This window comes from Rhamphochromis longiceps, linkage group LG9 (assembly GCF_057381845.1).
Source record: "Rhamphochromis longiceps isolate RC_006_pf linkage group LG9, R_longiceps_female_GT1.1, whole genome shotgun sequence".
NCBI classification, from domain to species: domain Eukaryota; kingdom Metazoa; phylum Chordata; class Actinopteri; order Cichliformes; family Cichlidae; genus Rhamphochromis; species Rhamphochromis longiceps.
In genome coordinates this window covers 35,828,073-35,855,945 of record NC_140565.1, presented here as the reverse complement: position 1 = coordinate 35,855,945, position 27,873 = coordinate 35,828,073, and the positions used below count along the sequence as shown (strand labels likewise).

At 42.1% G+C, this 27,873-nt stretch overlaps 3 protein-coding genes across 7 annotated transcripts in view; 1 reads left to right on the top strand and 2 right to left on the bottom strand.

Annotated features, from left to right (window-relative positions):
* Positions 1-14,391, bottom strand: part of LOC146662797 (NACHT, LRR and PYD domains-containing protein 12-like) — a 57,120-nt gene extending 42,729 nt beyond the window's left edge. Inside the window, exons 1-3 of the mRNA XM_085417718.1 lie at positions 14,350-14,391; positions 2,340-2,483; positions 1,602-1,709 (exon numbers count right to left, since the gene is read on the bottom strand). Coding sequence (XP_085273844.1) covers positions 1,602-1,709; positions 2,340-2,464 — 233 coding nt within the window. The 5' untranslated portion in view covers positions 2,465-2,483; positions 14,350-14,391. The remainder of the gene's footprint in view (positions 1-1,601; positions 1,710-2,339; positions 2,484-14,349) is intronic.
* On the top strand, positions 7,142-9,587 carry LOC146662798 (uncharacterized). The gene is made up of 4 exons (XM_085417715.1): positions 7,142-7,189; positions 7,312-7,479; positions 7,714-7,809; positions 8,258-9,587. The coding sequence occupies exons 1-4, from the start codon at positions 7,178-7,180 to the stop codon at positions 8,375-8,377; spliced, it is 396 nt and encodes a 131-aa protein (XP_085273841.1). The 5' UTR covers positions 7,142-7,177; the 3' UTR covers positions 8,378-9,587.
* A 1,024-nt stretch (positions 14,392-15,415) lies between the features above and the next one.
* On the bottom strand, positions 15,416-27,786 carry LOC146662796 (ribonuclease inhibitor-like). 5 transcript variants are annotated; one of them, XM_085417692.1, is made up of 8 exons: positions 27,419-27,626; positions 27,197-27,286; positions 25,431-25,611; positions 20,891-21,064; positions 20,000-20,176; positions 19,147-19,314; positions 18,154-18,327; positions 15,416-17,142 (listed from the first exon to the last, which is right to left on the bottom strand). In XM_085417692.1, exons 3-8 carry the CDS (start codon positions 25,550-25,552, stop codon positions 17,136-17,138), a joined length of 822 nt encoding a protein of 273 aa, XP_085273818.1. In that variant the 5' UTR covers positions 25,553-25,611; positions 27,197-27,286; positions 27,419-27,626; the 3' UTR covers positions 15,416-17,135. The 5 variants fall into 5 exon arrangements, with proteins under 5 accessions (XP_085273818.1, XP_085273817.1, XP_085273816.1 ...); XM_085417691.1 differs by lacking the exons at positions 27,197-27,286; positions 27,419-27,626 and adding an exon at positions 27,648-27,786 and having other exon boundaries at positions 25,431-25,614; XM_085417690.1 differs by lacking the exons at positions 27,197-27,286; positions 27,419-27,626 and adding an exon at positions 27,648-27,772.
* Between the last annotated feature and the right edge of the window lie 87 nt (positions 27,787-27,873).

The window sequence follows — 27,873 nt, the reverse complement described above, 5'->3', positions numbered from 1 at the left end:
CAGGAGCATATCTACTCTCTTCAGCGGCTGCTCGCCACATCTGGAATACCTGAGCATGAACTGTCGCCCTTTTTACCTGTCCCGCGAGTTCACCTCGTTAATCGCCACAGTGGTCTACATCCCACCCCAGGTGAACACAGGTATGGCTCTGTCTGAACTACATGATGTGCTGAGTGCGTTTCAAAACAAGGACCCGCAGGAGACTTTAATAAAGCAAACCTTGGACATCTCATGCCGAACTTTTATCAACATGTCATGTGTCCGATGAGGGGAGACAGAATCTTGGACAATTGCTACACAATTGCTAACAACTGCCTGACAATAGAGACCAGCAATCAGCATCGCAGAGCATGACGTCAGAGCTGTGCTGAGGAGAGTGAGCGCAAGGAAAGCAGCAGGACCAGATGGCATCACCGGCCGTCTGCTGCGCTGCTGTGCTGACCAGCTAGCAGGTGTGTTCACTTTGATTTTCAACGAGTCCCTGGCGAAGTCTGTGGTCCCCATATGCTTCAAGAGATCCACCATCATCCCTGTGCCCAAGAACAGCAAGCCCTCATGCCTGAACGACTACCGGCCAGTTGCACTGACCTCGGTAGTAATGAAGGTGTTCGAGAGGCTGTTGAAGAACATCATCTCCTCCTCCATCCCAGACACCACAGATCCGCTCCAGTTCGCCTACCAACCCAACAAATCCACGGAGGACGCCACATCTTGCACACCACTCTCAGCCACGTGGACAAGAAACAGGGTAACTATGTGTGAATGCTGTTTGTTGATTACAGTTCAGCGTTTAACACAATAGTGCCCTGCAGACTGTTCACAAAGCTGAGGGATCTGGGACTCAACAGCCGTCTGTGTGCATGGGTGTTGGACTTCCTCACTGGCAGAACTCAGGTGGTGAGGGTGGGTAGGTGTGTCTCTGACAGCATCGCCATCAACACGGGAGCGCCACAGGGCTGTGTCCTCTCGCCACTGCTCTACTCCCTCTACACTTCAGACTGTGTGGCCACCCATGGCTCCAACACCATTGTGAAGTTTGCTGACGACACAGTGGTGTTGGGTGCCATCTCCACCAACGATGAGGCGGCCTACATGGATGAAGTGAAGAATCTGGCATCGTGGTGCCAGGACAACCACCTCCAGCTGAACGTTGGCAAGACCATTTCATGCCTGATCCTTCTGACTTCATTGCGGCACAAGCCACTTTAACACCCCACTCACACAATGTACATTTTGAACTGTAAATTTCCAGATTTTTTTATTCTATTTAACTTAATGTATATAATTTACTCACTTATTGCGCATAATGTCCTCTTTGTATATATCTACTTACTTACTGTATATAATGTTTTTCTCTCTCTATTTTGCACAGTCGAGGAGCGGCAGCTGATGCAGACCTTGTTAATCCGGGGGATGGGGACTAGCTTTGGGAACCCTTACTGGATGAACAAACCTTGATTTTTACTTGTTAGTTGATGTCAGCAGGTCACACTTACACAAAACTGAAAATGGGAATTGCAATCAGTGCATTGCTACTATTAGTATAATGTATGCCTCTTCATCACTACAGATTTGATTAAATGTTCAGGTCAGGTTCTTACTTTGTGTGTAGTGGTCCAGGTTCTTCTCTGAAGTCTGGGGGTTTACCAATGGACCAGTCACTCTTCTGAGACAGAAAGTTGATCCCTGAAGCCTGTGACCTCTGACTTCTGCAAACAAAGATATGTTTATTCATATGTCATCAGACATTAATAAATTCTCAGTTGAAAGTCATTTAAATTGGTCTAAATTGCAGTTCTCACCATACTTGAATTTTTAACTTAATACCAATACCCAGTAAAATACTTTAGATACCACTGGGGCAGTGTGCATAGCTCATGGCAAAGAAGTAATTTCTTGAAAAGGTGAAGTTTTTAATTGTCAACTCTTTTTACCAGTTCTACATCAGATATAAAAATACAAGCATTTAAGATTAAATTTTATTTATTTTACAAACTATTTCAATCATTCATTACATAAAGGTGACATTAATGTAAAGGTATAATATAGTGCGAAGTCTACTAATAAGCAAAATGTAACAAGAAACAACACAATACCCAACACATCTCAGTAATTCAAATACTGTAGAAGTTAAAATGATAACATGGATAACGTGCATTATTAGTTATGCTAAAATAAAGCAGAACAATGAGCTGCTCTGTGAAACACACTGAATAGCTCATTTTTTAAATCCAAGTCAGCTGATAGAGGCTCAGCCAATCTGTGACTAAACTGGATGAGCAGTTAAGAACTGGATGGATTGGATATTCCTGGAGACGAGTTACTAGCAGTGATTTTACTCTGTGTCTGAGGGTCCAGCTTCATCGGTGAAGTCTGTAGGTTGATGTTTGGACCGGTCACTCTTCACAGGCAGACGGCAGAGTCCTGCAGACTTCGCTTTGTCCTCCTCTTCCTCGATCATCATCTTATGGACTTCAATCAGTCTGAGAGGCACAGACACGCAGTGAGTTCACAGTAATTGAGTTTTGGATTTTCTTTGTATTGTAGCTCTGACATGACCACATTAAACTGATATTTCACACCACATGCTCATACTGTCTGCTTTATCATTTAAATCATTGGCTGCCCGCTGCCCTCCTTGTCTGCCGTCTACAACTCCCGTTGTCTTAGTAGGGCCAGAAACATTTTAAAGGACACTACCCACCCCGGCTACAATCTTTTCAACCTACTGCCCTCTGGCAGGCGCTTTAGCTTCCTCCCCAAAAGCCATCACCATACTCAACTCAAAATATCTGAAATATCATCAATTCTCTGACTGTCTGTCTCTGTCAGCACTGTACTATGTATTTATATTTATAGTAAATGTATAGTTACATTATTGTATAGTTTTTATAATGTGCTATAAGCACATGTGCACTTTTATAGAGCTGTTTCTAATCTCGTTGCACTATGTATAGTGACAATAAAGGCTTTCAATTCAATTCAATTTATGTTGGTGGGACTATTTGAACCCACCCATCTTTACTTATAATACAGGTTTCTAATAATTCATGTGAAATCTAAATACTGTGTGCCAACATGATTTATTATATAGATTTGATCAAATTTGTGGATAGGCCTTTATATCCTGTGTGTGGTGGAAAGTGGAAACCCAAAATGCAGAGTCACATAACAGAGAAAAAAATCATCCACCAAGTGGCATCAAATGGGGAAAAGCTCACAGGCATGCAGGAAACAAGCAGTGCAACACAACAGTGAACGCATGCAAATGGAGGCTTTAAATATACTGGAGGCTACTGGGGGGGAAAGAACACAGCTGGAGTACAATAAGGAACAAGTGAAACTAATTGAATGATAAAAAGGTAAAGGGAAGTAAAAGTGATGAAACTAGAACTAAGAAAACCTGAAAACATAAACATGGACAACCCAAAGGAGGATTAGCATCTAAGAAATCAAGACTCAAAACACCACAAACAACTAAACAACCCAAAAGTTAAGCTGAAAATATTTGACAGAACTTAAAAGTCTTGGGGTCCAAGACCCAGGACCACAACAACACATTAATATCATTTTTTCCCTCCATGTCCCCACAATTACATTTTCTTTTTTTTTTTTTTTTAGAAAAAAGAGAGTTAACTGAAGTGCAGACGGCCTTAATTTAAGTATTGCATCAATGCAAAATTGTCTAAGTGTATTTTCTGCATATTGCAGCCATTTGTAGATTAGTAGTATCACTCTTGTACAGGTTTGGTTTTTGGGCTTTTCTATTTGTGCACTATTCTTTCTAATTATTTATTTTTCTGTTTTTTTCCCCCAAATATATCTCTGATTCACTTTCAAGTCTGTGTCTAGGCTGAAACTCAAGTGTAAACTCTTTTAATAATGACCTTTGACCTTTCAGTGTTTCTAATTCGCAGCAGGACTGTGATGTGAGTATCTGAAAAATTTTCACAATTTTCAAGCCATAAGAGTGACGTCTCTTTAAGCCTGTGTGCATGTGTGTCGCACAATACTACTACTATTACTACTACTACTGCACTAGGCCCTCAGAGGGACACATTGCAGCAAGGGTTAAAGGTCAGACGCCTGCAGGCTGGGGGTTGGGGCAAACATCCGAGCGCTACACAGTCTTGCAGCTGATAAAGAGTGAACTACTCCCATCTTTCAGAAGTGATTGCCAGTTTGCTGGGTTTTATTTAGAGAACGAGAGAGTGAGAGAGATCATGTTCTACATCACGGTTTAAAAAACGGGATTTGTTAACATGAAGCAGTTATCAAATGAAACAGGGATCAGCCCTGTTTTTGGCACTGAGTGTTGAGATGTGACAGTTTCAATAAAACCTGCAGATTCCTGCATTTATGGAGAGCATGAAAAGTTAGCCAGAGACCACAGACATGAGAATGTGTCTGTAATTCTGACGCTCACCTGTGAGAACTATGAGGCAGACTGTTCACGTTGTTCATCCTGAATGATTCTTGGTCACGACATTTAGATCATCAGAGAAAGGTCATGTCACTCCACACACATTTGGAAAATCTCATAGTTTGACCATAAAATCAGAGAATAATTACAACTTGGCTGCAGCAACATGAATAAAGACAAATATCTTCTATGTGGCTGTGTTTTCATTTGCAAATATAAGATGTTAAAAGAACTTGTGATGTTAAAGCTGGTCTGATGAAATGTGTGAATATTTCCATCTGAGAGTCTAGTTCTAAGAAAATATTTGGTTAACTTTTACAAGAAATAAACAGCGTGTATTTTTCAGAGAACTGAGTTGGAAGTGCGCTCTAAACAAACCACACATTGCCACCCACGGCCTTGTCTTGGAGTATTTAAGTGTTAAAGTTCACATCCTGTCTGGGTGGTGACTGTATTTTTTCACCTGAGCTGCTGTGAATGTTGCAAAAGCCCCGAAACTGATAATGCAGGTCTCAGTGTTCAGAAGCCTTTTTCTCAGTGCTGGATGATTTCTGTCACCAGAGTTATTTCATATATTAAAAGGACATTGGTTTTAATTCATGCACCTTTCCTTTATCTGGAGAGCCTCCGTTTTCAAAGAGAAACTCATGCAGGACACCTGAGCTCACACAGGCTCTTACTGAACTGCATCTTTGTGTATAAATGAAAGTAGATCACCTTTGATTGCAGCATCGCAGTGATTTTCCTCATTTAGTAAATATATTCCATATTGTAACAAATCAAATCTCTTATTTTCTTATGTTTTCCTGTCGTGATCCAGTGACATCATATATATTTATATATATACATAATATGTTTATATGATAGTAAATACATTTTATGTTGGTTTATTTTGTTGTTTAGTCTGTATATGACATTCATTATAGCAGTTAGCACTAAGTCACTTTGAATGTTTGGTGTAAATGAACCGCGGGTCACACTTGTCATGTACTGTTGGATGGAGGCAGTGAGCAACACACAGGAGCTACTGATCTCTGAATGTCTGACTTATAAAATCTATCGTTTAATAAAAATAAACAGTTTTGAGTAAACTGTGATCAAGAGAGCTTTAAAGAGAAAAACAAAGTACTTGTAAATAACTGGATTAATAGGGAAAATGTGCTGATGAAATCTAATGGAAGGAGAGTTACATACACTAAATGAAACAGGAAGTGTAATCATATGTGACTGAATGTTCACATGTGATGGAGTTTTCACTTTTACAGGAAAGAAGAAAATGTGATTTTAAAGTTTAAATCCTGTATTAAATCATAAATGTGGAAAACATTAGTTAGATAGAGACGATCAGATCGAGTGATTTGATGTTAATGTTGTCTAAGAAGACCTGACGTCCAGTAGGTTAAAAATGAGGTGAGAGAGCTGAACCTGTGTGGGGGTCGTGGGGGTCGTGGGCTGCAGATCAAAACTATTGAGGTGTCTTATAATACCACCACTGGCAGAGGTGCAGGGCTTGTGTGTAAACCAACTCAGACAAAAGGTCATATACGTGATCTTATGGTCTGGACATTTGCATCACGGACATTGAGGATTCTGAGATTTCAGATCACTTCCCAGTTTTGTTTAATACTGTACACTGTAAACCCGAATGTTCAAAGTAATTAAATAGATTAAGTAGTGTATACTCAAAGTCTTTAAAAGTTCTGTTAACTTAAATATGTCAAGTTCGTGTAACATGTTCTTCTTTTTGAGTAAATGAAACGAATAATATTTGATTGAATTGAACTATTTCTATATTAAGTAAGCATCACTTAAAATCATAACTTAAGCACAACATAACACAGATAAGTTAGGACACATAAGAATGGTAAAGTCCTGTTATTTTTGTTGTTTCAAGTAGGTAGGATTTAATAATAAACTTAATTTATGTAGCACATGCTAAAATACAATAAAATCTCAAAGTGTTTCACCAAATAAGTAAAATCAAATTGTCTTAAATGCATTAGTGGAAGACAAAATGTATTTATTTTAATATTCATTGTTTTATCAATGTATCCTACATATATATTTTTAATTTTTTCCATAAGTGTTGAGCAGCTGCAGGAATCAATTTTTATTCTGAGTTAATTTCTGATTCACCCTCAGAAGCGGAAGGCGGCGCTAATGAGCATTAATACGAAACACAGAAGAAGTAAAGGTATATGGGCGGGAACAGCACCAAAGAGGCAACACGGACAACTGGAGAAAGTTGGACCTAACGGCAGCAACTAGCATCACTGGACTTACATTAAGTTTTCAATGTTGATATTAGTTTATTGTTAAAATACGAATATTTAGTTGTATTTTGGGTGCGTGTCGAAAAGAATAGCAGAAATGTCGGGTCCGTGTTTTTTATGTGCTTTGCTGCTCTCCCCGAAGGAAACTTTGCGCTTGCAGAGCTAGCATTAAGTTGTTGTAATGAGGGTGGCAGGCTGTTTAAAAAGTTAGATACTACTTGTTCTAGAGGTGGCGCCCGGTCTCCTAGTATGAAACAAAGTGTTTTAATCTCTCTAAATTTTTAAACCCCCTCTCATGACTCAGAATAGTTGGGTCCAAACAAGCCCGTTGTCCCTGCAGTTACACAGCGGAGATGCCTGTCTGCAGTGAGAGTGCTTTCAAGCCGTTTGCTTGTTAGAAACGCTATATTTTAAACTATATGTGCAGGGTTAGGGTTGTGAAGGAGTGAAGGAGCTCTTGGACCTCTGGCCTGCTCTAAAAATGGAGTCTGAGGTAATATGGATCAGCTCTCTTTAAAATGAAAATTGTAATTCTTACTCATGTGGCAACTTTTTGCTGCTTTATAAAGATGTGCGAGATTCTTCAAATTGAACTGTATTGTCCTTCTGCTGTAGTTGTATGCAGAGTTTCAGCGGATTACAAATCAGAACCTGCCCAATACATTCTACGCTGAACTTGACCGCCATCTTCCTCGACTGATGACCTTATTCAGACAGAAGGCATCAAAAACTGGGAAGACAGCAGATGCCCTGGCTGAAAGTCTAAGAATTCACAATGAACAGGTAATAATAGATTGTTACACATTTCATAGGTTGAACCAGTGGAACATTGGACAGGTTCAATGATTTAAATGAGCTTTTTGAATTTTGCTATTACTCCACTTTGTGTTTGCTATTTGTCTGACTGTATTAAAGATGTGAACAGGTTATTTGTGGACATATGTTCTGATTTGACTGTTGTTGTTGTTGTTCAGTAAACTCACCAGTATATACAATTCTGTTTTTATCTGGAAATAGGAAATCCATGATATCCACACCAAGCGCACTACCGTTCTCCACGCCCTTCCTGTCTATCTGCGTGAGGATGTCTCTGGATTTTTCAGAACCTGCACTGTGAGTGTCCTTAAGTATCTAACAGATACTACTGTGTATATAAACAGTGCATCAAAGTACAAACATGTATTTTGATGCACTGTTTGGACTTACCTTTGTTTAGTCTACCCATACGGTTTCCATGTATGGTCTTTTCTGTCTCCTCACTACGAATGAACTGAATTGGTGTTTTGTTGAAAGTGATAAGATGTTTAGTAAAACATTTTCCTGTGTATTTCCTTTAGCTTAGTTTCAGTCTATCTCACACCACTTGATTCTCTGGTGAATTAGCTGATTTATGTGTGCAGAACATGGATCTTCTGTTTTTCACCTCTTACAGTGAGACTCAGGTCTCCCTTGTAAAAGAGGTATTGGATCTCAATGGGAGTTGGTAAAATGAGAAATTATATGTCGTCTGTTGTATTTCTTGGGTTAGATTGTGATTAGTATCTCTTTTTCATTAATTCAGGACGAATCTGATGAGTTGGAGCTTGATGGTGTTGAAGTGGCCCTCTTCACTGTCATCAGTGACCATGACACGACAAGTCCAGTTCACTACCAACTAGGGCTGCCACGATTAGTCGACTAGTCACGATTACGTCGACTATCAAAATCGTCGACGACTGATTTAATAGTCGACGCGTCGTTTGAAGCTTTGTAAGATCACAAAAGACGCAGGAATAAGTAGCAGGAATTAAGAGTGTAATAACGGACTGAAACAGAAGATGGCAGCACTGCATGTACAAGGATGTCAGCTGCCGTTAAACCCCGAAGAAGAAGAAGAAGCTGTGTCCCAGAATTCATAGCGCAGCCCAGCTCAGTTTCCAACAATGGCGGCAGCTAGTTAGTTTTAATATTATTCTTATTATTCTTTCTGGGTCACAAAATAAACGTTTAACATATTTTCAGGCGAGAATGTAGCTGTGTAAACCTCAAATATCGGCTCAGTTTATCAGGACACCACATATTTTCAAAAGCGCTCCGACGTTTTCGGAGACGTCTGTTACCTACTAGCTCGATAGCTAGCCGGGGGCTAGGCTAACTAGAGCCGTGAGAACACCGGACTCCTGGCAGATCGTTTTCAAACCCACCGCCGTCTTTCGCTACTCAGGTTAAACATGATATAGGAGTCACTTAGATAACTTAAAAATGTTGTTGTTTGGCTTTTTTTGTATTTTATTTGTTCCTGAGTAAATCGGTTTGGCTGAGATTAAATTTATAGTTTTTACACAGCTGAATAAACGTCAAGCAGACAGCTGATTATCAGAAGTGTGAGATGCTGGAGAATTTACTCCGGTGTCCTGTTATATTTTAGATAGCAAGGAGTTTATTAAACTTCACCGAAACAATCTGCAGATTTCATTCAAATTTAATAAACTATCATCTTGTCTTTATTTTTAGTTAGCACAGACCTTAAACACTTAAAGCTGTAAGCTAATGATAGTTATATAAGAGCAGATGCTGCTGGTGCAAGAAGCTGTACGTTTTATGTCCAATGGATGATGATCTGATTAGTCGACTAATCGCAAAAATAATCGGTGACTAGTCGACTATCAAAATAATCGTTTGTGGCAGCCCTACTACCAACCTGTGAAAATCTCTGTCGTCATTGAAAGTGATGCCGTGTTCAGTCTCCCCAGATTTGGTGAAGCCTTCCTGGTAATGTTTGGACTGATCTATGCACCTCAGCTACCCCAAAGCCCTGACCTTTAGAATTTACTCAAAAGATTTTACTTGGTCTAGAAAGTGGTAAACTGTCACCCAGGTTACAGACCCTCAAGAATGACTTGTCTATGTAGGAACTCATCTGAAAGAAGGATGCAGGGTGAAGCATTATAAAAGGCTAGTTCAAAGTTCTCTCCTTTTATCTAAATAATGCCTCAAAACGTTATTGAATTACTCTACAGGTGTTCAGCCAATAGGTCCAAACTATACAACGTGCCTTTGTTCTCATTAACATAATGCAAAGCAACACTAATGTTTTGTATGTTTTAATGTTTTTCGTAATACTATTTCCAAAACATTGTGGGCTGCGCAAGATGACCTAAATTTCACTGTTTGATACTGGTTAATGTAAAACAAATAGCATTGTAATTCACTCAAATTGCTGCCCTGTTGCCTTATTCAGATATTAGCCAGAGAGCCAACAGCACATTTTGATATTATTAATTATTATTTGGCATTATTTTTCATTACTCTGACAGTTTTCCTGACTAAACAAATTTTGGTCTACTTATTTTAATTTATAAATGTTTTTGTTAATTATTTTTAATTCATTTAATTTTTTATTTTTTTTAAATGTATTTAATTTCAACATAGTGCTAAAAGGGAGCAGGCAAGATACTGTTCAATAGGGATGGGTATCGAAAACCGGTTCTTGTTGAGAACCGGTTCCCACTGTTTCAATTCCTTGGAATCGTTTGCCACTTTTATAAACGATTCCCTTATCGATTCCAGTCGCCCCGAATGACGTCATCACGTTGAGTAGCGTCTTTTACCCAGTAGGAAACACGGCGCCTGAGCGGCGCAAACGCTCAAAAGTTTGGTTACAACTTATGAGAAAGGATGACAACAGGGCAACGTGCAATACTTGCAAAGTAGAGATTTCATCAGAGGGAGGAAACACTACGAATATGCAAAAGCATTTGCTCAAAAAACACGCGATTGCTTTCAACGAATGTCGTGTTTTTGATCCGCTCCGGACTAGCGAAGCTCAACCCAGCAGCAGCGGTAGCGTTTCCACGTCCTCTCCCGTTAATACTGCAGGTAACTAATCAATTAGCATTGCATATTATGTTAGCGCGATTTACCTTATTACAAAACCTGCTATTACTGTGCGTTGCATTTAGTGACCATGATGAGAGAGACAGAGTCTGGCTCAGATGCTGGCAGTTCTCGCTGCAGTCTACCGTTAGCGTCTCCTTTCAGGCCAGGATAGACGAATGTCACCGAGCAGTGACTCAGTTTGTGGTCAAAGGCTTGCACCCATTTGCCACAGCAGATGCCCCCAATTTCACTTTGGTAAGTGAATGTGTTTAATTGTAGGCAGGACATTACTGGATATTCTTGTGTAATTGCTACAGAATAATTTATGTTAAACTTTGTTATTGCTACAGAAGAATATTTATTTTATTATTTTACATTTACAATTTTTTTCCTGGGGACCCTGTGACACCCCATTGAAGAGCCGTAGGCTGGATCTCTTAAGATCTCACTGTTGGGTTTGTAAGGCCATGTTACTCCTAAATTTCTATCTTGTTCAAAGAGAAGATATAAAACACAGTTCTAAGCTAATTGACTTTAGTGTTCTCCTTTTTTTTAAAAAAAGAATCGATAAGAGAATCGATAAGGAATCGAATCGTTAAACAGAATCGAAAATGGAATCGGAATCGTTAAAATCTTATCAATACCCATCCCTACTGTTCAATGGCAGATGTTTATGACTTTTGCATATTAAGTTACCGATACTCGGTGTAATTGAGGCAATCAATTGCCTCAAAAATTTTAAGTTTTGGGTCACATGTTTTTAAGTATCAAGTAGTCAACATATTTGACTAACGTGTACTTAAAATAATGACAACACAAACTAATAAACATTTGAGTTTTGTTAACATAAAAATGTTGTGGTTGTGTACTTATGTTTTATAAGTTCTGTGAACTTATTTCTTTGAATTTGTAAACTTGAAACTTTAAGTCATATTAACTGCAAATATTTGAGTTGACTGTTCTCAAAAGATACAAGTACCATGTAATCCAAACTTTTATGTTCTGGAAAAATTTGACTTTTGAGTTGATCAACTCAAAAAAATTGAGGCAATCAATTGCCTCAATTTTTTTGAGTTCTGGTAACTTATTCGGGTTTACAGTGTAGTGAGTAATGTGGAATTGAACAGTGATGGTCCTGTGTGGCAAACGCGCACGATTAACTCCCAGTCAATCGCTCCCTTCACTGATGGTTTCCTTGACTCTCCCCTCTCTGATGCTAGCTGTAACGGGGGTTTATCAGCGGACGAGCTTGCTCTTTTCCCTCTGAGGGTTAAACGTGCCAAATCCTCACAACCCTGGCTAAATGATACTACTCGCGCCCTTAGGCGTGAATGTCGTCGCGCTGAGAGAAAACAGAAGAAAGACAAACTCCACGTCTCTCTGGACATCCTTCATAATTGTTTATCTAAGTATCAAAAGTTAAATCAGGGCTCTAGAGTGCGACCAATGGTGCGACTAAAAAAAAATATTTGGTTGCACCTGTGCGACCAACTGTTCGGGTAGCAAAAAAAAAATAAAAAAATCTGCAACCTTCCCTGTGGTCAACAACAGACACATTTTGCCCCTATCGTGGACTAAACCAATCAGAGATAGTAAGGGGCGGGACCTCTCTGATTGGCCGTGGTCCAGTTGAAAGTGCAGGTGGAAGTGGGAGGTGAGTAGCTTGAATAAAGCGATATCAATTCATTAGATCCTGAATCGACTTTTAAATATAACTGTGTTTTGCCAGAAACGCCAGATTCTCAGATTAAAGCTCACAAAACCATTTCAACAACAACCAAACAGCAGATGAGAGCAGGTACACGGACTCCGCACAAAGACGTAAACACAGACCGACGCATCAGAATCAGCTTTGTCTTTCTCGGCTTTCTCACCCGACGGCCCGCAGACGGACACGCTGTCGGAGCTTAGCGATCCTGATGCGTCCGGTCCGCGCTGTGTTTACGTCTTTTTGCGCTGATTCTGAGCTGCAGGTTTTGTCTCTCCAACCAAAATCCACCGAGCCAGCAGCAAAAGAAGCAGCAAACTGCGCTTCACATTTGATCAATGTCGTCATGAATTTTGCTGTTTTGCTTCCACGACTATTAAAATCACACTCCATGCACAGCTAGCTCTCTCTCTATCTCTCTCTGTACTTCAAGAACAGTTTCCGTCTCCAATCTCTGTTTTCTGTATTATTCATTGGCTTATTACCCACCAGTCTACCGTTGTTTACAGCGCTGTGGCTGCTGTCTTTTTCTTTTTCACTTAAATGTCCTCGGACAAGAAAGCCTATTTTTTCTGTTGTTCAGTACTGAAGAAATTTAAACTTTATATGCAGAACATTGCAGAATATTTTTAAGGTTATCTGCTATAAAAAGCCAGACCAGGAAAATCTCCTTCATGTTTTTCTGTTTTATTCTCAGCTACTTTCACACAAAGGCATCTGCTGTGATGTTCACAATTCTGATGAAGTCAGTACTGATAAATGATCAGAGTTATAATATTTCTGACTGTCTGAGGCTAAGTTGAATCGAATCGGGACTTTGAAAACCGGAATCGAATGGATTTTAGAAATCAGTGATGATACCCAGCCCTGGTGAGCAGCCTAGGCACGACAGAAGTGGATGTAGCTGTAATAGGAAAAGAACTATTGCTAACTTTTCTGTTAAGGCCGGATCCTTCTGAAATTCATAGCCAGTGCTCTGACACGGTGTCATCAGTCTTTGAATGCTGAAAAAGCACAGTGTATCCAGACAAACACATTATATTATATCAATTATTAGAAAATTTGTGTGCGCCTAACTTTTGTGCCGGTACGCCTAACGGCGGTACGCCCATGGCAAAAAGTTAGTCTAGAGCCCTGTTAAAGCTGCCAAATCTGCCTTTAGTCTATCATTATTATGACTAATAGCCACACCCAACCTTTTTAATACTTTTAACTCTGTGATAAACCCTTGCACTATCACTTATAGGGACGCCTCCCCTGCTCTTTGTGATAAATTCTTAAAGTATTTCTCTGAAAAAGTCTCAGTTCTAAGGGCTTCTCATCCATCTCATTCATCTTCAGTTTTAGACCCAGTTCCAGTCCCTGAATGTTTGACTGTCCCTGAGTGTCTGAGAGCTGCTGAGCGCGCAGGTGTTTCACTGCTGCTGCATCTAATAAACGCCAGAGAACAACCGCAGCTTTCTCAGGAAACGGCAGCTGTCGAGCAAGACAGCGGAAACACAGACGACTGATGTGCTGAGAAAGGAGCGCGAGCCGCCGGGTTCAGATGAACGGGTCAGAAAACGAGCCCTGTGCACCTGAAGCTCACCTGAAGCTCACCTGAAGCTCACTCGCTGATGTGTTTAAGGACGCACAGCATGTGTCACGCGCATCTTTACGAGCTCACAGCAGCGCGAACAAACTGGACACCGGATGTCTGTGGGGGACATCCAGTGAGAGACGTCACTGTCACACGTGCTAAACTTATCATCTCAGATCAACGTGATGTTCCAGAGAAGATGAGCGAGAGGAGCAGAGGAAACGAAGGAAAAGTCTCCGAGTTTGGGAGCTTTGTGCGCGTACTGCTGAATAAATCAGGCCCAAGCAGCTCTGACGCGCTCTGCGCTCTTCATCAAAAATAAAAACCTGTAACACGGGAACCTTCGTTCGGTGTAAAGTCTGTGCTGGCAGGGATGACTCCACAGCCCGCGGGCTCTGTGGGAGGATGTTCTCGCCATAGAGCAGGTGCACAGCGGCTGTTCGCGTCTCCGCAGTCAAACACAGAGACAAACACAGAAAAACAAGCAGCACGTTGCGTGAACACTCACCAGCCTCAGCCTCTTCCCTCTGTTCTCTCCAAACTAACGGACTCGAACTTGCGAGTCTTCTTACCTTCCTCTCTGCAGGAAATCGATGCTGCTGTGTAACCCCGGGGTGAACCCTCGCGGGCAGAAACCGCACACCATGAAAAAGCAGCGTTCAGGTGACAGCTGTAACCGCTTTGCCTTAAAAGGTTTGGAGAAAACCTAACAGAGAGCTTCTCTGTAACAGCGGGAACTAAACTTCTGTAGTTTTTTGTCAGCACAGAGACGTCATGTTTCTGAAGCTGTTGAATGTCTGAGCAGCGAGAGGACTCGATTCTGTTTTTCTTGCTCTTCCTGCAGCTGTGACAGCACAGCGCCTTATTATCGCAGGCCTCAGTTTAATGGTGTTTATTACTGGTTTTTAGTTGTGGTTGGTGGATGCAGTTGTAGCTTCTGAACTCTTTTGGTCTGTCAGATGTTTTGTGACACGTCATAAGCAGTGCTGAAATTTATCAGGATGCTCTTAGAATGACAGGACTGTTCAAGGACGTTTTATTTATTCGTGCTCTGTTTTAACTGCATTGATGCCCAACAACATCACAATATGCAGGAAATAAATATTACAATTATGCAGTTTGGTGTGATGAATAGATTCTGTTGATGGCGCTGCAGTCTTCATAAACCGCTGTGGATCAGAGCTGCTGGCTTTAAAGGACGATCGCCCCCTGCTGGTACTAGAGGCGAAGCATGACCAGATGTTCTCTAGTGTCCCAGCTTTGTTGGATACTAACGTTGGAGTTGGCAGTAATGATATCAGTCAAAAACATGTATACCTGCGAAACAACACTAGCAGCTGTGGCAGGTGTGGAACATCAGTGGGACAGGTGGAGTCCACAGCTGCTGTGGGGACAGTTTCTTAGAGGCTGACGATCCAATCCCACCACAAAGACTTCAAGCTCCCTCTGCAGACATGTAAAATGTTGTGATAAGAGTCACGGACGGACAAAACAGCTCAATAAACACTTCATCACTGCTGTTAGCTTCCCACTGACAGTTCTAATCTGGTGGGTAAAAATCACAAAGTAACAGATTAGTAGTATTTTTTATTTTAATATTATTTTTTTCAACACTCACCAAGTGAAAGCAAGCCCCCAACATTTAAACTGAAAAAGTAAGATTTAAAAGGGTAAATATAAGAATTTAATTTAAACTGAAAGATAAAATCAGACCATGAAAATACCACATACGAGAGATTATTGCATTTTCACAAGTTCATATTAAAACTTCAGTTTTAATTGGTACTTTTTCCATGGCTGAAATTTGGCTTCTTTGAATTTGTATAAACTGCTCAGAATTATTATTTTAAACAACTAACGTGAAAGTTCCTGCATCACACACGTTTCTTTGAACGGGAGTCTCGTTTAGTTACAAACGTGCACCGCCTCGATAAAGCAGGTGTTACTCACATGACTCGAGTGCTGCAGAAGTCCAGAGACATGAAAAGCAGGCTCTGTCACATCGATAATTACATACATCAATAACACACATGCATGATAAACAAAGCTACTCGCATATATAATTTTCTCCTTTCTAAAACAGCTGACTTTGCTCATATGATCATGTAAGTTGCACCAGCCCAACTCCAAATGGCATCGTCAGCTTTAGTCTGCAGGACGTGGCGGTACTGTTTCAATATGAAACGTCTGCACACTTTAGTTTCCATGGTGACTCCTCCAGCCGTTTCACTGACTGTGTGCTGATGTTCGCTTGCATCCTAACATTTAAAGCTTCTAATTGTAAAAGTTTGCAGATTTGGTGGAAGCCTCTTGTCTTTGTCCCAACTGGAACATCAATCTCTCACTGAAGTTGAATGTTTTTTTTTCATTCCTCTAAACAAACAAGCGGTTCCTGAGATCCTCTGTTAACATTAGCAGACCCTGAGGCAGAGAGGATTTGCAGGGATGGGCACAGCTTCATCAGTGACACGCAGCAGACCGCAGGCTCATCACTCTCAGAAGGTTATTTAAAATTAAACAGCTTGAAACTAACTAAAAAAAGTTGTAAAAACAATGAAGAGATTACCAAACTTTACACTGTTGCACCTGTTCAGTTATCATGGGCTTGGATGCTGTTTTCCAAGGCTGAATGATCAGACATGAGCTTTAATGACTGTAAAATTAATAACTGGGTCAGCACAGGATGGAATTTATTTAGATGTTGTGTCATCCACACAGGGCAAAAGTATAGAAATAGAAAATACAAACAAATGTCTCTTGCACCTTGACCACTCTCTTTATATCCGCTAACAGACAGCAGCACTCTGACTGGAATATGAGGAGCAATAGAGTTCCAGTAGAGTTAACTGTACTGAACAGAAACTAGACAGCCGGGAGTGCAGAGGCATCTATCTGTATATGTGTTTATGTTTAACCACGAAACAATCACTGAACATTTCCACGTGAAACATTTTTTACATCACAAAATATTTTTTCCCAACAATCCGGTGCAACGTGTCAGTCCAGATACACTGATGATCCTGTCAGATCCAGAGGGACACACAGGGCTGATGCTGGACTCTACATTGTGTCTGACAGTGGAGCTGTTCTCAGAGCAGTTCACTCTGCAGCACTGACAGTCATCTGCACTTCATTCCTCTGTCAGTCACTGCTGGATGAAGCTCTCCTCTCCACCTCCCAGTAACATGGCCCAGTCAGAGCGTCTCTACACACAAGCTGCTGCTGCTTCAACCTCTCTGGATCATCAGGACACAGCTGCTCCTCTCAGCACACACACCGTCCTGTTTACCATCATCACCACCTGCAGAGAGAAGGAGGAAGAGCAGAGGAGATAAACGAGTGTTTCCAGAGACTGTAAGCTCTCATGAAGCTCACACACCTGCAGTCTTTTATCATTAATTCTGTCTTTGATTTCAATCCAGCTCACAGTAGAAATAAACTGCTGAGAGACCTGAACGATTTCATGCTGTTCCACTAAACCACAGAGTTGTTGAAGAACATCCATTTTCTTTTCTTTTTTTTTTTTTTGGCCTGTCCCGTTTGGCTCTTTTGCATCAGAATTGTTGTCTAAAGGCAAAGAAAGATACCCAACGGATTTACTTTACCAAACTGACCATCCCAGCCTTGCCGTAATGGTCTATTTGATTCACCTTTTATTGTTTATTTTATTTTCACTTGCTGCACACGGGACAGACTTGACTGGGGGAAAGAAGGGGAGAAAGAAAGAGGGAAAGAGAAACAGCTGAGAAGAGGGACGGGGGAGAAGGGCAAAAGACAAAAACCAACAGAACGGGCAGAGAAAAAAAAATGCATATATCAATCACCTGGATCACCTGCTGAGAAAGAAAAAAGAAAGCAAGCAGAAGAGAACAAGAGTAATAGAATAAACAACATCACAATGATATATGGGAATATGACAGTAAATACTAAATGTTAAACATTATTGTGCAGCACATAAGATCAACAGAACACAGTGTGCTTTGAGGTAGGAGCCAAAAAGGGTGTAGTTTGTGGGTGTGATCACCCGTGTGTACACCTGTGAGCATGGACGCGCTTGTTTTTAAAAGGTTCCTTCATGTAATGATCTGCTAGAGGGTGTGACTAATAAATACAGAGGACACTGAACATGTCAGCTTCTGATTGGCTGTTATCAATTTCTCTGTCCAATCCCGAAGCCTGTCACCGTTCTCCTCTCACAGCTTCACTGAGAAGCTGCAGCTTTACAGGAAACACTGGATCTTTGTTTCATACTGACTGTGTTTAGTACAATACTGCTGACAGCACCACCCATTCACTCCATCACTCTACTGACCTCAGTTTCTCCAGTCTGCAGTCTGGACTCTCCACCAGCTCGAACAGCCGCTTCATGTCCGATTCCTGCAGATCGTTTCCCCGTAAAATCAGCTCTCTCATAGCAGAAGAGTTGGACTTCAGCGCTGCTGCCAGATAATCACAGCTGATCTCTGACAAACCACAGCCCTCCAATCTGTATAAAGAATGAAAGTCCAACAAGACAGACTAAGTGTTGGACATGTGTTGTGGCTCCATTAGGGGAGCTTCTAAATGTGATGTGATAGCCCCTCTGGGTCTGTCAGGTCACAGGACTGAAGAGAGCTCAAACTGGGCACACAGCTGTTCCAGTCTGGACCAAAGACTCTATACTGGGACTTAGGGACTGCTTTGACTGCTCCCACTGGGACTTTTTAAAGGCTCATGTTCTCACTTAGATCATCCACACTTCAGTCAAAGGTTTGGACACACCTTCTCATTTATTGCTTGGGACCATCAATTGTGTTGTGCAGAAGTCAGGTTGGTACATAGCTGTTAGCCCTATTTGACAACTGTTAGAATTCATATTAGAACCAATCAGCTAAGTAAAAATAAAACAACAGTCCATCATTTCTTTAAGGAAAATCACTAAAACTTTGAATGTGTCCCCAAGTGCAGTCACAAAAACCATCAACCGTTAAATCACAAGGTGTGTCGTGTATTTCTACTTCTTTCTGGGGAAAATGGGGATTACATTGAAAACAGGAATTATTTTCCACAATAACCAGCCTTGGATTAGTAAATCACTGAAACATGTCCATGAGGGAGGGGACACAAACATGTTTCCGAAGAAAACAAGCGTATCAGGATGGACGAGTTAAATTTACTGTGTATTATCCAGAAATGAGAACGTTGCTCTGCTACAGTCATTGGCCTAATCCTCACTGCACATCATTTTATTAAAAGCTTTCTGTTTACTGTCAGCACAGCTTTTACATCATATTCATATCACTACAAGAACAACATGGTGACTGACCTCAAAGACTCCAGCTTACAGTCTGGCCTCTCTAGGAAACCACACAGCTTTCTCACTCCTGAATCCTGTAGACTGTTCCAGCTCAGACCCAGATCTTTAAGATGGGAGGGGTTGGACTTCAGAGCGATGGCGAGAGAACTGATATCTGACAAACTGCAGTCATCCAATCTGAATGAAGAATAAAAGATGCAGGTTTATTAGACAGTGTTTTTGCCTGAAATCATTCAGTGTTTCATAATCTGTTCAGAGCTGAAGACGGTCGTTACGATGTCGATTCAATATGAGCCCAAAATAAAACTGATAAATAAAAGGCCTCCATCTTTCTACGTCATGAGCCTGGGTCTTCGACCCAGTGTTTTGTTCTGGACTCATTCTATGTCTCATGTGGAATTTTATGTTCAAGCTCTCTATTATTTAGTCTTGAGTTCAGCATGGTTCTGGCTCTCGTCCCCAGAGTGGAAGTCAGTCATGACCCCGTCTCTCTGTGTCCTGTCTCCGTGTTCCCTGTTTAGTTCTGTACAGTTTACAAGTCTTGGTCCCGGTCTCAGTGTTTGTTGCTTCCTTTTTTACTTTGTGTATCTTGTCAGTAAACGTATGAAAATACTTTTAAAAGTCCAACATTTATGGTTCATGCACTCCAAAGACGACCAGTGGGTGGGACTGGAGTCTTTGCCAGGCTGATTCTGGCCCCTGGGCCTTATGTTTAACACCCCTGGTTTAAACCTTAGAATAAAACAAACTTTAACATGAAGATCCTCATTGTGGATCAGTATAATATCAGCTTTACGTCTTCATTGTCAGGACAACTTTCACATCATATTCATGTCAGAACAAATCAAGCACGATGACTTACATCAGCGTCTCCAGTATACACAGTGAACCCTGCAGAAAACCACACAGCTGCTTCAATCCTGAATCCTGCAGGTTCATGTTGTGACTCAGGTCCAGATGTTTAAGGTGGGATGGGTTGGACTTCAGAGCTGAACCCATATCAGATACCCTGATATCTGACAACCAGCAGCGCTCCAATCTAAATAAAAAATAAAAATGGAGATAAAGTCATAATTGTGAACACATCAGTTCTCTGTGTGCTGAGCTGTCAGACTTAGTGGAGTGGATTCAGGACACAGACACCCTCTGTGCTTTTACTTTTTTTTTTTTTACTCTTATTTGTGTTTATACACCACTCTACATTTAATCAAGTTATTATTGATGGCTTTGTCTTTGGTCGTTTCTTCCTCCCCTCCCCTCTTCCTCCCCAGGTGTTGATAGCCCAGATCTTGTTCTTCCCATTCAGCGGACTCCTCAGGACTTGCCTGACCCTTTGCAGATATTTGGTGGTCAAATTCTCTGGATTATTTGGAAAGATCATTTTATTCATGTGGTCATTTTATAATAATTTAAATGTTGTTTGACAAACTCAGGACAAGCATTTATTACTGCTTTACACAGACTTTACAGAGTACAGTGGCGTTGTCTTTCCTCGTCATGAATAATCATCAAGAGTTTATGTAATACCAGTGAGGCTTCACCTGACTCCTGTGTGTTTTAGAAAATATTTGAACATTTCAATAATTCCTTTCAGTTACATCCGATGATGTGCTTGATGTTGCTCTATGTGTACCTCTGACATGTTAACCATTTACCAGAGGAGGTCATATCAGAGACGTCTCCTCCAGAAAGTATCAAACACCACAGATCTGAAATATAGAAAAACAACAACAGCTGCTGTCAGTGAACCCACCTCAGAGTCTCCAGCTGACAGTTTGGACTCTCCAGTCCAGCACACAGAAGCTTCACTGCTGAATCCTGCAGTTTGTTCAGACTCATGTCCAGCTCTGTCAGATGGGAGGGGTTGGACATCAGAGCTGAGGCCACGACTTCACAGTCAGTATCTGAGAGCCCACAACCGATCAGTCTGTGATCAGAGAAAATATGAAAGGTTTCAAGAAAGTTACATGAAAAAAGCATTTTCTTCATTTTTCTTTACAAGAGATTCAATTTTTTTTTTTACATTTTATTGACCCAATATGCAGACATTTTTGATCTATCAGCCCCAAAATTATAGATCTTTGTTTATTTTGATTGTTAAAAAAAAAGAAAAGAAAACGAACTGCAACTTTTTTTTGTTTAATTTATGTTTCATAATTTCTGAGCTAATCAACCATTGCCACAGATTTTACATAAAAATGCCTTTATTTAAAGAACAAAAACACATATTTAATTAAGGTATGTGACATATGAAGCTAAAATTAACAGCAATCGTTATATACTGTACATTCAAACTTTGGCCCATAACATTTTTTGATGATGATGGAGCAGAAATTATTCTAAAAATGTAATAATTTGGGAGCCACCCAGGTCTTGAAAATGAAAAATAGTGTTACACACTACAGCATCAGATTTTACTCGACATGGGTTTGAGGAATTGTTCAGTGAGCATAAATCCAGAAGCTTTCGGTGAAGTTCCAGTGTGAGGCTGACGCACGGATACATTAATGTGACATCACTTACAGTTTTAGGGAGGACTCACAGCGGCGTGTTAGTTCATGCTTTAAAGTCAGTGATGTCCCAGAATTCAAAGAAAAAAAGCAGTGTTTTTAGCAGTTTATGAAAGATCGACAAACTCTAACATAACGTGATCCAAATCATCCATGAAGTGAATTTAATCAGCTACATCTGTGGTCATGAAGTCATTTGAGCGCCTGGTTCTCTCCTATCTCAAGACCCTCACGGCCCCCCTCCTGGATCCCCTGCAGTTTGCATACAGAGCCAACAGGTCTGTAGACGACGCCATCAACATGGCCCTACACTTCATCCTGCAGCATCTGGACTCCCCAGGAACCTACGCCAGGATCCTGTTTGTGGACTTCAGCTCTGCCTTCAACACCATCCTTCCAGACCATCTCCGAGGCAAGCTTTCCCAGATGAATGTGCCTGATCCCATCTGCCGGTGGATCACTGACTTCCTGACGGACAGGAAGCAGCATGTGAGGCTGGGAAAGAATGTCTCGGACTCCCGGACCATCAGCACCGGCTCCCCTCAGGGCTGTGTTCTTTCTCCTCTGCTCTTCTCCCTGTACACCAACTGCTGCACCTCCACCCACCAGTCTGTCAAGCTAATCAAGTTTGCAGATGACACCACCGTTATTGGACTCATCTCGGACGGGGACGAGTCTGCCTACAGGAGGGAGGTTGAACGTCTGGTGTCCTGGTGCAGCCACAACAACCTGGTGCTGAATGCCCAGAAGACAGTGGAGATTATTGTGGACTTCAGGAAGCACACAGCTCCACTCCCCCCCATCATCCTGACTGACACCCCCATCACCTCTGTGGACTCATTCCGCTTCCTGGGTACCACCATCACCCAGGACCTGAAGTGGGAGCCCACCATCACCTCCGTCATCAAGAAAGCCCAGCAGAGGATGTACTTCCTGAGGCAGCTGAAGAAATTCAACCTGCCAACACGGACGATGATGCAGTTCTACACTGCAATCATCGAGTCCATCCTCACCTCCTCCATCACCGTGTGGTACGCTGGAGCCACTATCAGGGACAAACAGAGACTGCAGCGTGTTGTGCGCTCTGCTGAGAAGGTGATTGGCTGCAGACTCCCATCTTTGCAGGACCTGTACACCTCCAGGACACTGGGGCGTGCAGCTCGGATCTCAGCTGACCCTTCTCACCCTGGACACAGTCTGTTTGACCTGCTCCCCTCAGGCAGGAGGCTCCGGTCCATTCGCACCAGAACCTCTCGCCATAAGAACAGTTTCTTCCCCTCTGCTGTTGGACACATGAACAATAACCGTATGACTGTTCCCACCACTAACACATGACCCTACGCTGTGTTCACTGCATCATTCCATGATGGGCACTGATCACCACCTGCACCCATGTATATATCTTTCAACGTAGCACTCTTAATTCTTATTCTCATGTATATATCTCATGTATATCTCATGCACATATCTTTCTACGTAGCACTTTTAATTCTTATTCCTACTTTTATTTTTTTCATGTCTATTTAAGTGCTATTTATGACACTATGTTTGCACTGAAGCACCGCAGCAATTTCCTAATGTTGTAAACCTGCTCAACATTTGGCAATAAACCCCTTTCTGATTCTGATTTCTGATTCTACAGTCTGTAGTACCAGTCTGTACCACAAGGTGGAGAAGAGAGTCTAGAGTTTTTTTTGGCTGGGGCAGTTCATGGAGCTCTCTACACTCTCTGTGACACCACCTGTGAGACTCAAATAAAATAAGCCAAAAGGTGAAGGCAGCTGCTCTACACCTCTGTACAAACGCAGTAGCTGTGTTACATTCATGTATGATTAAACCAGTCAACTGATTTTCCTTTTTTCTTCGAATCATTAAAATCTTCAAACAACCAGAGCAATAAAAACGGGTGATAACCAGAGGAGCTCTGTGCAGTCCTGGTCACAATGACTTATGAGTGTGGATTCATTTTATATTACCCCCTTCCCAACCCCCTGACTGTGGTTCAGGGGGTTGGGAAGCTCATCTTGTAACTGGAAGGTTGCCAGTTCGATCCCCAGCTCTGTCTGTCCCTGGGCAAGACACTTTACCCTACCGCCTGCTGGTGTTGGCCAGAGGGGCCGATGGCGCGATATGGCAGCCTCGTTTCTATCAGCCTGTCCCAGGGCAGCTGTGGCTGCCTCCACCAGTGTGTGAATGAAGGAATAGTGGAATTGTAAAGCGCTTTGAGTCTTTAGAAAAGTGCTATGTAAATGCAATCCATTATTAATATACACAAACTACACCTTTCTTGGCTGCTACCTCAAAGTGTCTGTGAAGGTTCTCAGTCATCCAGGTCATCGTAGTCAAAGGAGCTTGGAAAGAAAAGCGTCTGGACTTCTTTAAGTTACTTGAAGACGTTTCACCTCTCATCCAAGAAGCTTCTTCAGTTCTAAGGTCAAATGGTGGAGAGTCCCAGATATAAACCTAGTGGGAGTTTCCCCCCACAGAGGGACAAAAGGACCCCTGATGATCCTCTAATCGCCTGAGCCAAGGTGGGAAACTGGGCGTGGGTCCCAATCAGCCAGAGTTTCGGGTGTGTTCATTGTGAAACCTGGCCCCACCTTATCATGCGAATTCCTGAGGTCAGATGGCCCAGGATGTGAGTGGGCGTTAAGGCGTCTGGGAAGGATCTCAAAACTGGATTATAGATGGCAGAGAGTTGGTGTCGTAAGCCCCGCCTCTGTTCAAAGATGGTCGCTCACAGTGGACATAGATGCTTCTTTCACTCCTCTTTCAAACCATCTGTCCTCTCTGTCCAAAATGTGAACATTGGCATCCTCAAAGAGTGACCTTTGACCTTTAGATGCAGATGGACTGCTGAGTCTTGTCCTGTGGAGGTGGCTCTTCTGTGTTGTGCCATGCGCTTGTGAAGTGGTTGTTTGGTCTCTCCGATGTAGAGGTCTGAGCATTCCTCGCTGCACTGTACAGCATACACCACATTGTTAAGTTTGTGTTTTGGCGTTTTGTCTTTCGGGTGAACCAGTTTTTGTCTGAGTGTGTTGCTGGGTCTGAAATACACTGGGATGTCATGCTTGGAGAAAACTCTCCTGAGTTTCTCTGATACACCGGCTACATAGGGGATGACAATGTTGTTGCGTCTGTCCTTCTTATCCTCCCTCGCTGGTGTCTGGTCTTCTTTTCTGTGCCTCTTTGCTGACTTTAAGAACGCCCATTTAGGATAGCCGCACGTTTTGAGTGCTTCCTTTACATGTGTGTGTTCCTTCTTTTTCCCTTCAGGCTTAGAGGGAACATGTTCTGCCCGGTGGTGTAGCGCAGCGCAGTTTCCTGGACTGCGCTGTGCACATTGAAGAGAACGGCAACCTCAACATCGAAGTTTACCGGAAGCCCACACACACGGACCAGTACCTCCTCTTTGACTCCCATCACCCTCTGGAACACAAACTTGGAGTAATTAGGACCCTACACCACCGGGCAGAACATGTTTTTTTCTCTCCCTCTCTTTCTTTCATTTTGTCTCCCTGTCCTATCCCCCAGTCATGTCTGTCCCGTCTGTAATGACCAAAAAATCAAATCAAATAAATACATAATAATAATAATGGTCAATCAAATGGACCCATATGGCAAGGCCATGATGATCTACTTGGTAAAATAAATCCACTTGGCATCTTTCTTGGCCTTCAGACACCAATTCTGACGGCTAAAGATCCAAACGGGACAGACAAAAAAAAGAAAAAAAGAAACTGAAACTACTAAGGTGAATACTGTTAGCACATCTGGACCCACCGAGCCTTTTTGCAGCTCTTCACAAGTGCAATCACTCTGTGTCGTCCCTGCTCTGCTATGTTGTAGTCCTCGATGTCAAACTCATCCACGATCTCCTCCGCCTCGTCCATCATGTAGTCCATAGTTCTGCTGTTGAGAAGCACTGACGGCTTCAGCCTCAGGGATGATGTTCAGCTTTAATCTGCTGAACAGGAACAGCAAAAGATCAAAGGGAAGCACTTTCACCAGATGAACACACGAGACTCACGATTCATTTAAAGGATTTTCTGTGTGACGTCTTAATCTTCACAGAGTTGTCTTCGGAGTTATGGAGGACCAGAATGTTCAACACAGCCAAGCTCTTTTTGTGTTAGCTAAACAAAACCTAAAACCCAAGTGCACTCACATGAGCGTCATGTCACAGGTCATGTGACTCTTCTTCTGTGACCCCTGTGAGATCTGCTTGCTCCAGTCAGAGAGATTATCAGACAGTAATAAAATGGTGATAAAAATCTATTAAAAACTATAAAATATAACCGCAAAATCCAAATCTGCACATACTACGAGATTAATGCTGCAGGAAATTGTGCAAATTGCCGGTTATTTCTAAGGAGATGGCTGCACAACTTTAAAGTGGCTCCATTTAAGCATTACAGCTTCCTGTCCCACGGCACACTGACGCTGTGTCCATGTAGGATGGAGGTGACTTCTACAGGGACAAACACACAGCTCCATCCTAGAGTGAACACAGACAAGTCTGAGAAGAAAACAGCAGCTTCAGCTTCGACCTGACACATTTTACATCCCAGTTTGATTTTCTTTAGAAACGTCTCGAGATTATTCACCAAACGGTTTGTTAGAGCACAGAGAAAGTCCTGGATTTAAACAGTAACAAGAGCCCAATATATCCCTGAGGATTAAATTACAGACAGCTGTGTTAACAGCAGAGCTCCAACACTATCAGAAACTTCTGCTTTTTAATTTATCAAGAATGTTCACATGACAAACAACAGACTCATTACACTGGGGAGAAATCACGTCTGTAAGCTAATAAGCTGCTGTCAGTTCAAAGGGAAATTTATGAAGACAAAGTCACAACTATCTGAACATTTTTTTAAATACTCCAATTATTGCATAATAAATGAATTATTAAGAGACTTAAAGCCTTAATAATGAATTTATTAATAACCTCAGACCATTTTAAAAAAGGACTTAATTTGAAAACTTGTTCCTCCAAATAAAGTCTGAAACCCGTCTGTTTGTGCAGGGTGGAAGGAGGACACTGTGGGCGCGCTGCAGCCAAACTACACACACCTGCAGATGGACTACAAACAGGTCATTCTGCATTACTGAGGCTGTAATGAAGTGACATGAGATCAGGTCCTCATATTTCCTCACAGACAGACTGAACGGATGCAAACTGAACTGTGTGAGCTGAGTTTTTATATTCAAATCAGCTTCACACAAAGAAACAAGCTGATTAGAAACAGTTTTTGTTCAGTGTTCAGCTGCAGCTTTAACAGCCTGTGGAACATATCAGCTTTGGCATGATGAAAACTGGCTGTTAACGTGACCTGTGTCAGTTATCATTGATGTTGACGCTTCATCAGTCAAACAATCTGGATCCTTCAGACCAAAGAAACAATGAAATGTGGGAGAGAAAAACAGGAAGAAACATCCACCAGGACCAGGCTCAGGGAGGCAGTTATTGGCTGGTTCTGAGGGATTTTCTAAACGCGCAAATCAGTCCGTGCATGATTGCATCGCCCCGCCCATCAAAAAGTCACCTGCGCGAACAGATCAGCTGTCGTCGGTTTCTGGACTGAGTAACGTCGCCCAACCGTAGTCTGTATACAGTGTTGTTGTCCTTCCTGCTCCTGTCACAGACGACATGTTTCATGTCAAAGACACTTTCAAACTGCAGGATTTATCGAAGTCACTGCCGAACCCTGACTGCAGCTTCCGGCTTGTGACCGGACACTGTTAGTGGTTCAGGATGAGGGACACACCTGACACATGTTATTCACGGCGGTTCCGTTAAACGCACATTTAACAGCAGCGCCTACAGCGTCGCATGGATGACGAACCCGGAAGTGAAACAGCGCAGACAGTTTTCTTTGAGCTGGCTTTGAGTCACTGATCACAGAGTTCACCGTGACGGTCCTTCTCCCCTCTGCAGTCCACAGACACGCACACACTCCGACAGCAAAGCTACAACCACGCTGTGCCAACACTCACCCGCCTCCACCTCCAGCGCACCGCCAACTCTGCTCCTTCCGCCTTCCTGTGCTTGTGTAATCACGTGATCAGAATCGCCCCTCCCTTCTCCAAACTCAGTAAATCAGGAGTGTGTGTGTATGTGTCACTGATATTCAGCGTGTACAGTTTATGAAAACAGTCGCTTGGGTTATTGAACGATCTGCACGGACAGCAGCTGTTCAGGAGTCACGCGGGGCGGGAGACA

Bases quoted from the DNA above. Each gene is read 5' to 3' on its own strand.
- LOC146662796 (XM_085417691.1), bottom strand. From the start codon at position 25,552: ATGGACTACATGATGGACGAGGCGGAGGAGATCGTGGATGAGTTTGAC. The intron at 20,177-20,890 runs GTGGGTTCACTG...TTTTTTATTTAG, and splicing joins TGTCAGCTGGAGACTCTGAG to ATTGGAGCGCTGCTGGTTGT. The intron at 18,328-19,146 runs GTCAGTCACCAT...TTCTTTATACAG, and splicing joins TGTAAGCTGGAGTCTTTGAG to ATTGGAGGGCTGTGGTTTGT.
- LOC146662798 (XM_085417715.1), top strand. The intron at 7,480-7,713 runs GTAATAATAGAT...ATCTGGAAATAG, and splicing joins TAAGAATTCACAATGAACAG to GAAATCCATGATATCCACAC. The intron at 7,810-8,257 runs GTGAGTGTCCTT...TCATTAATTCAG, and splicing joins GATTTTTCAGAACCTGCACT to GACGAATCTGATGAGTTGGA.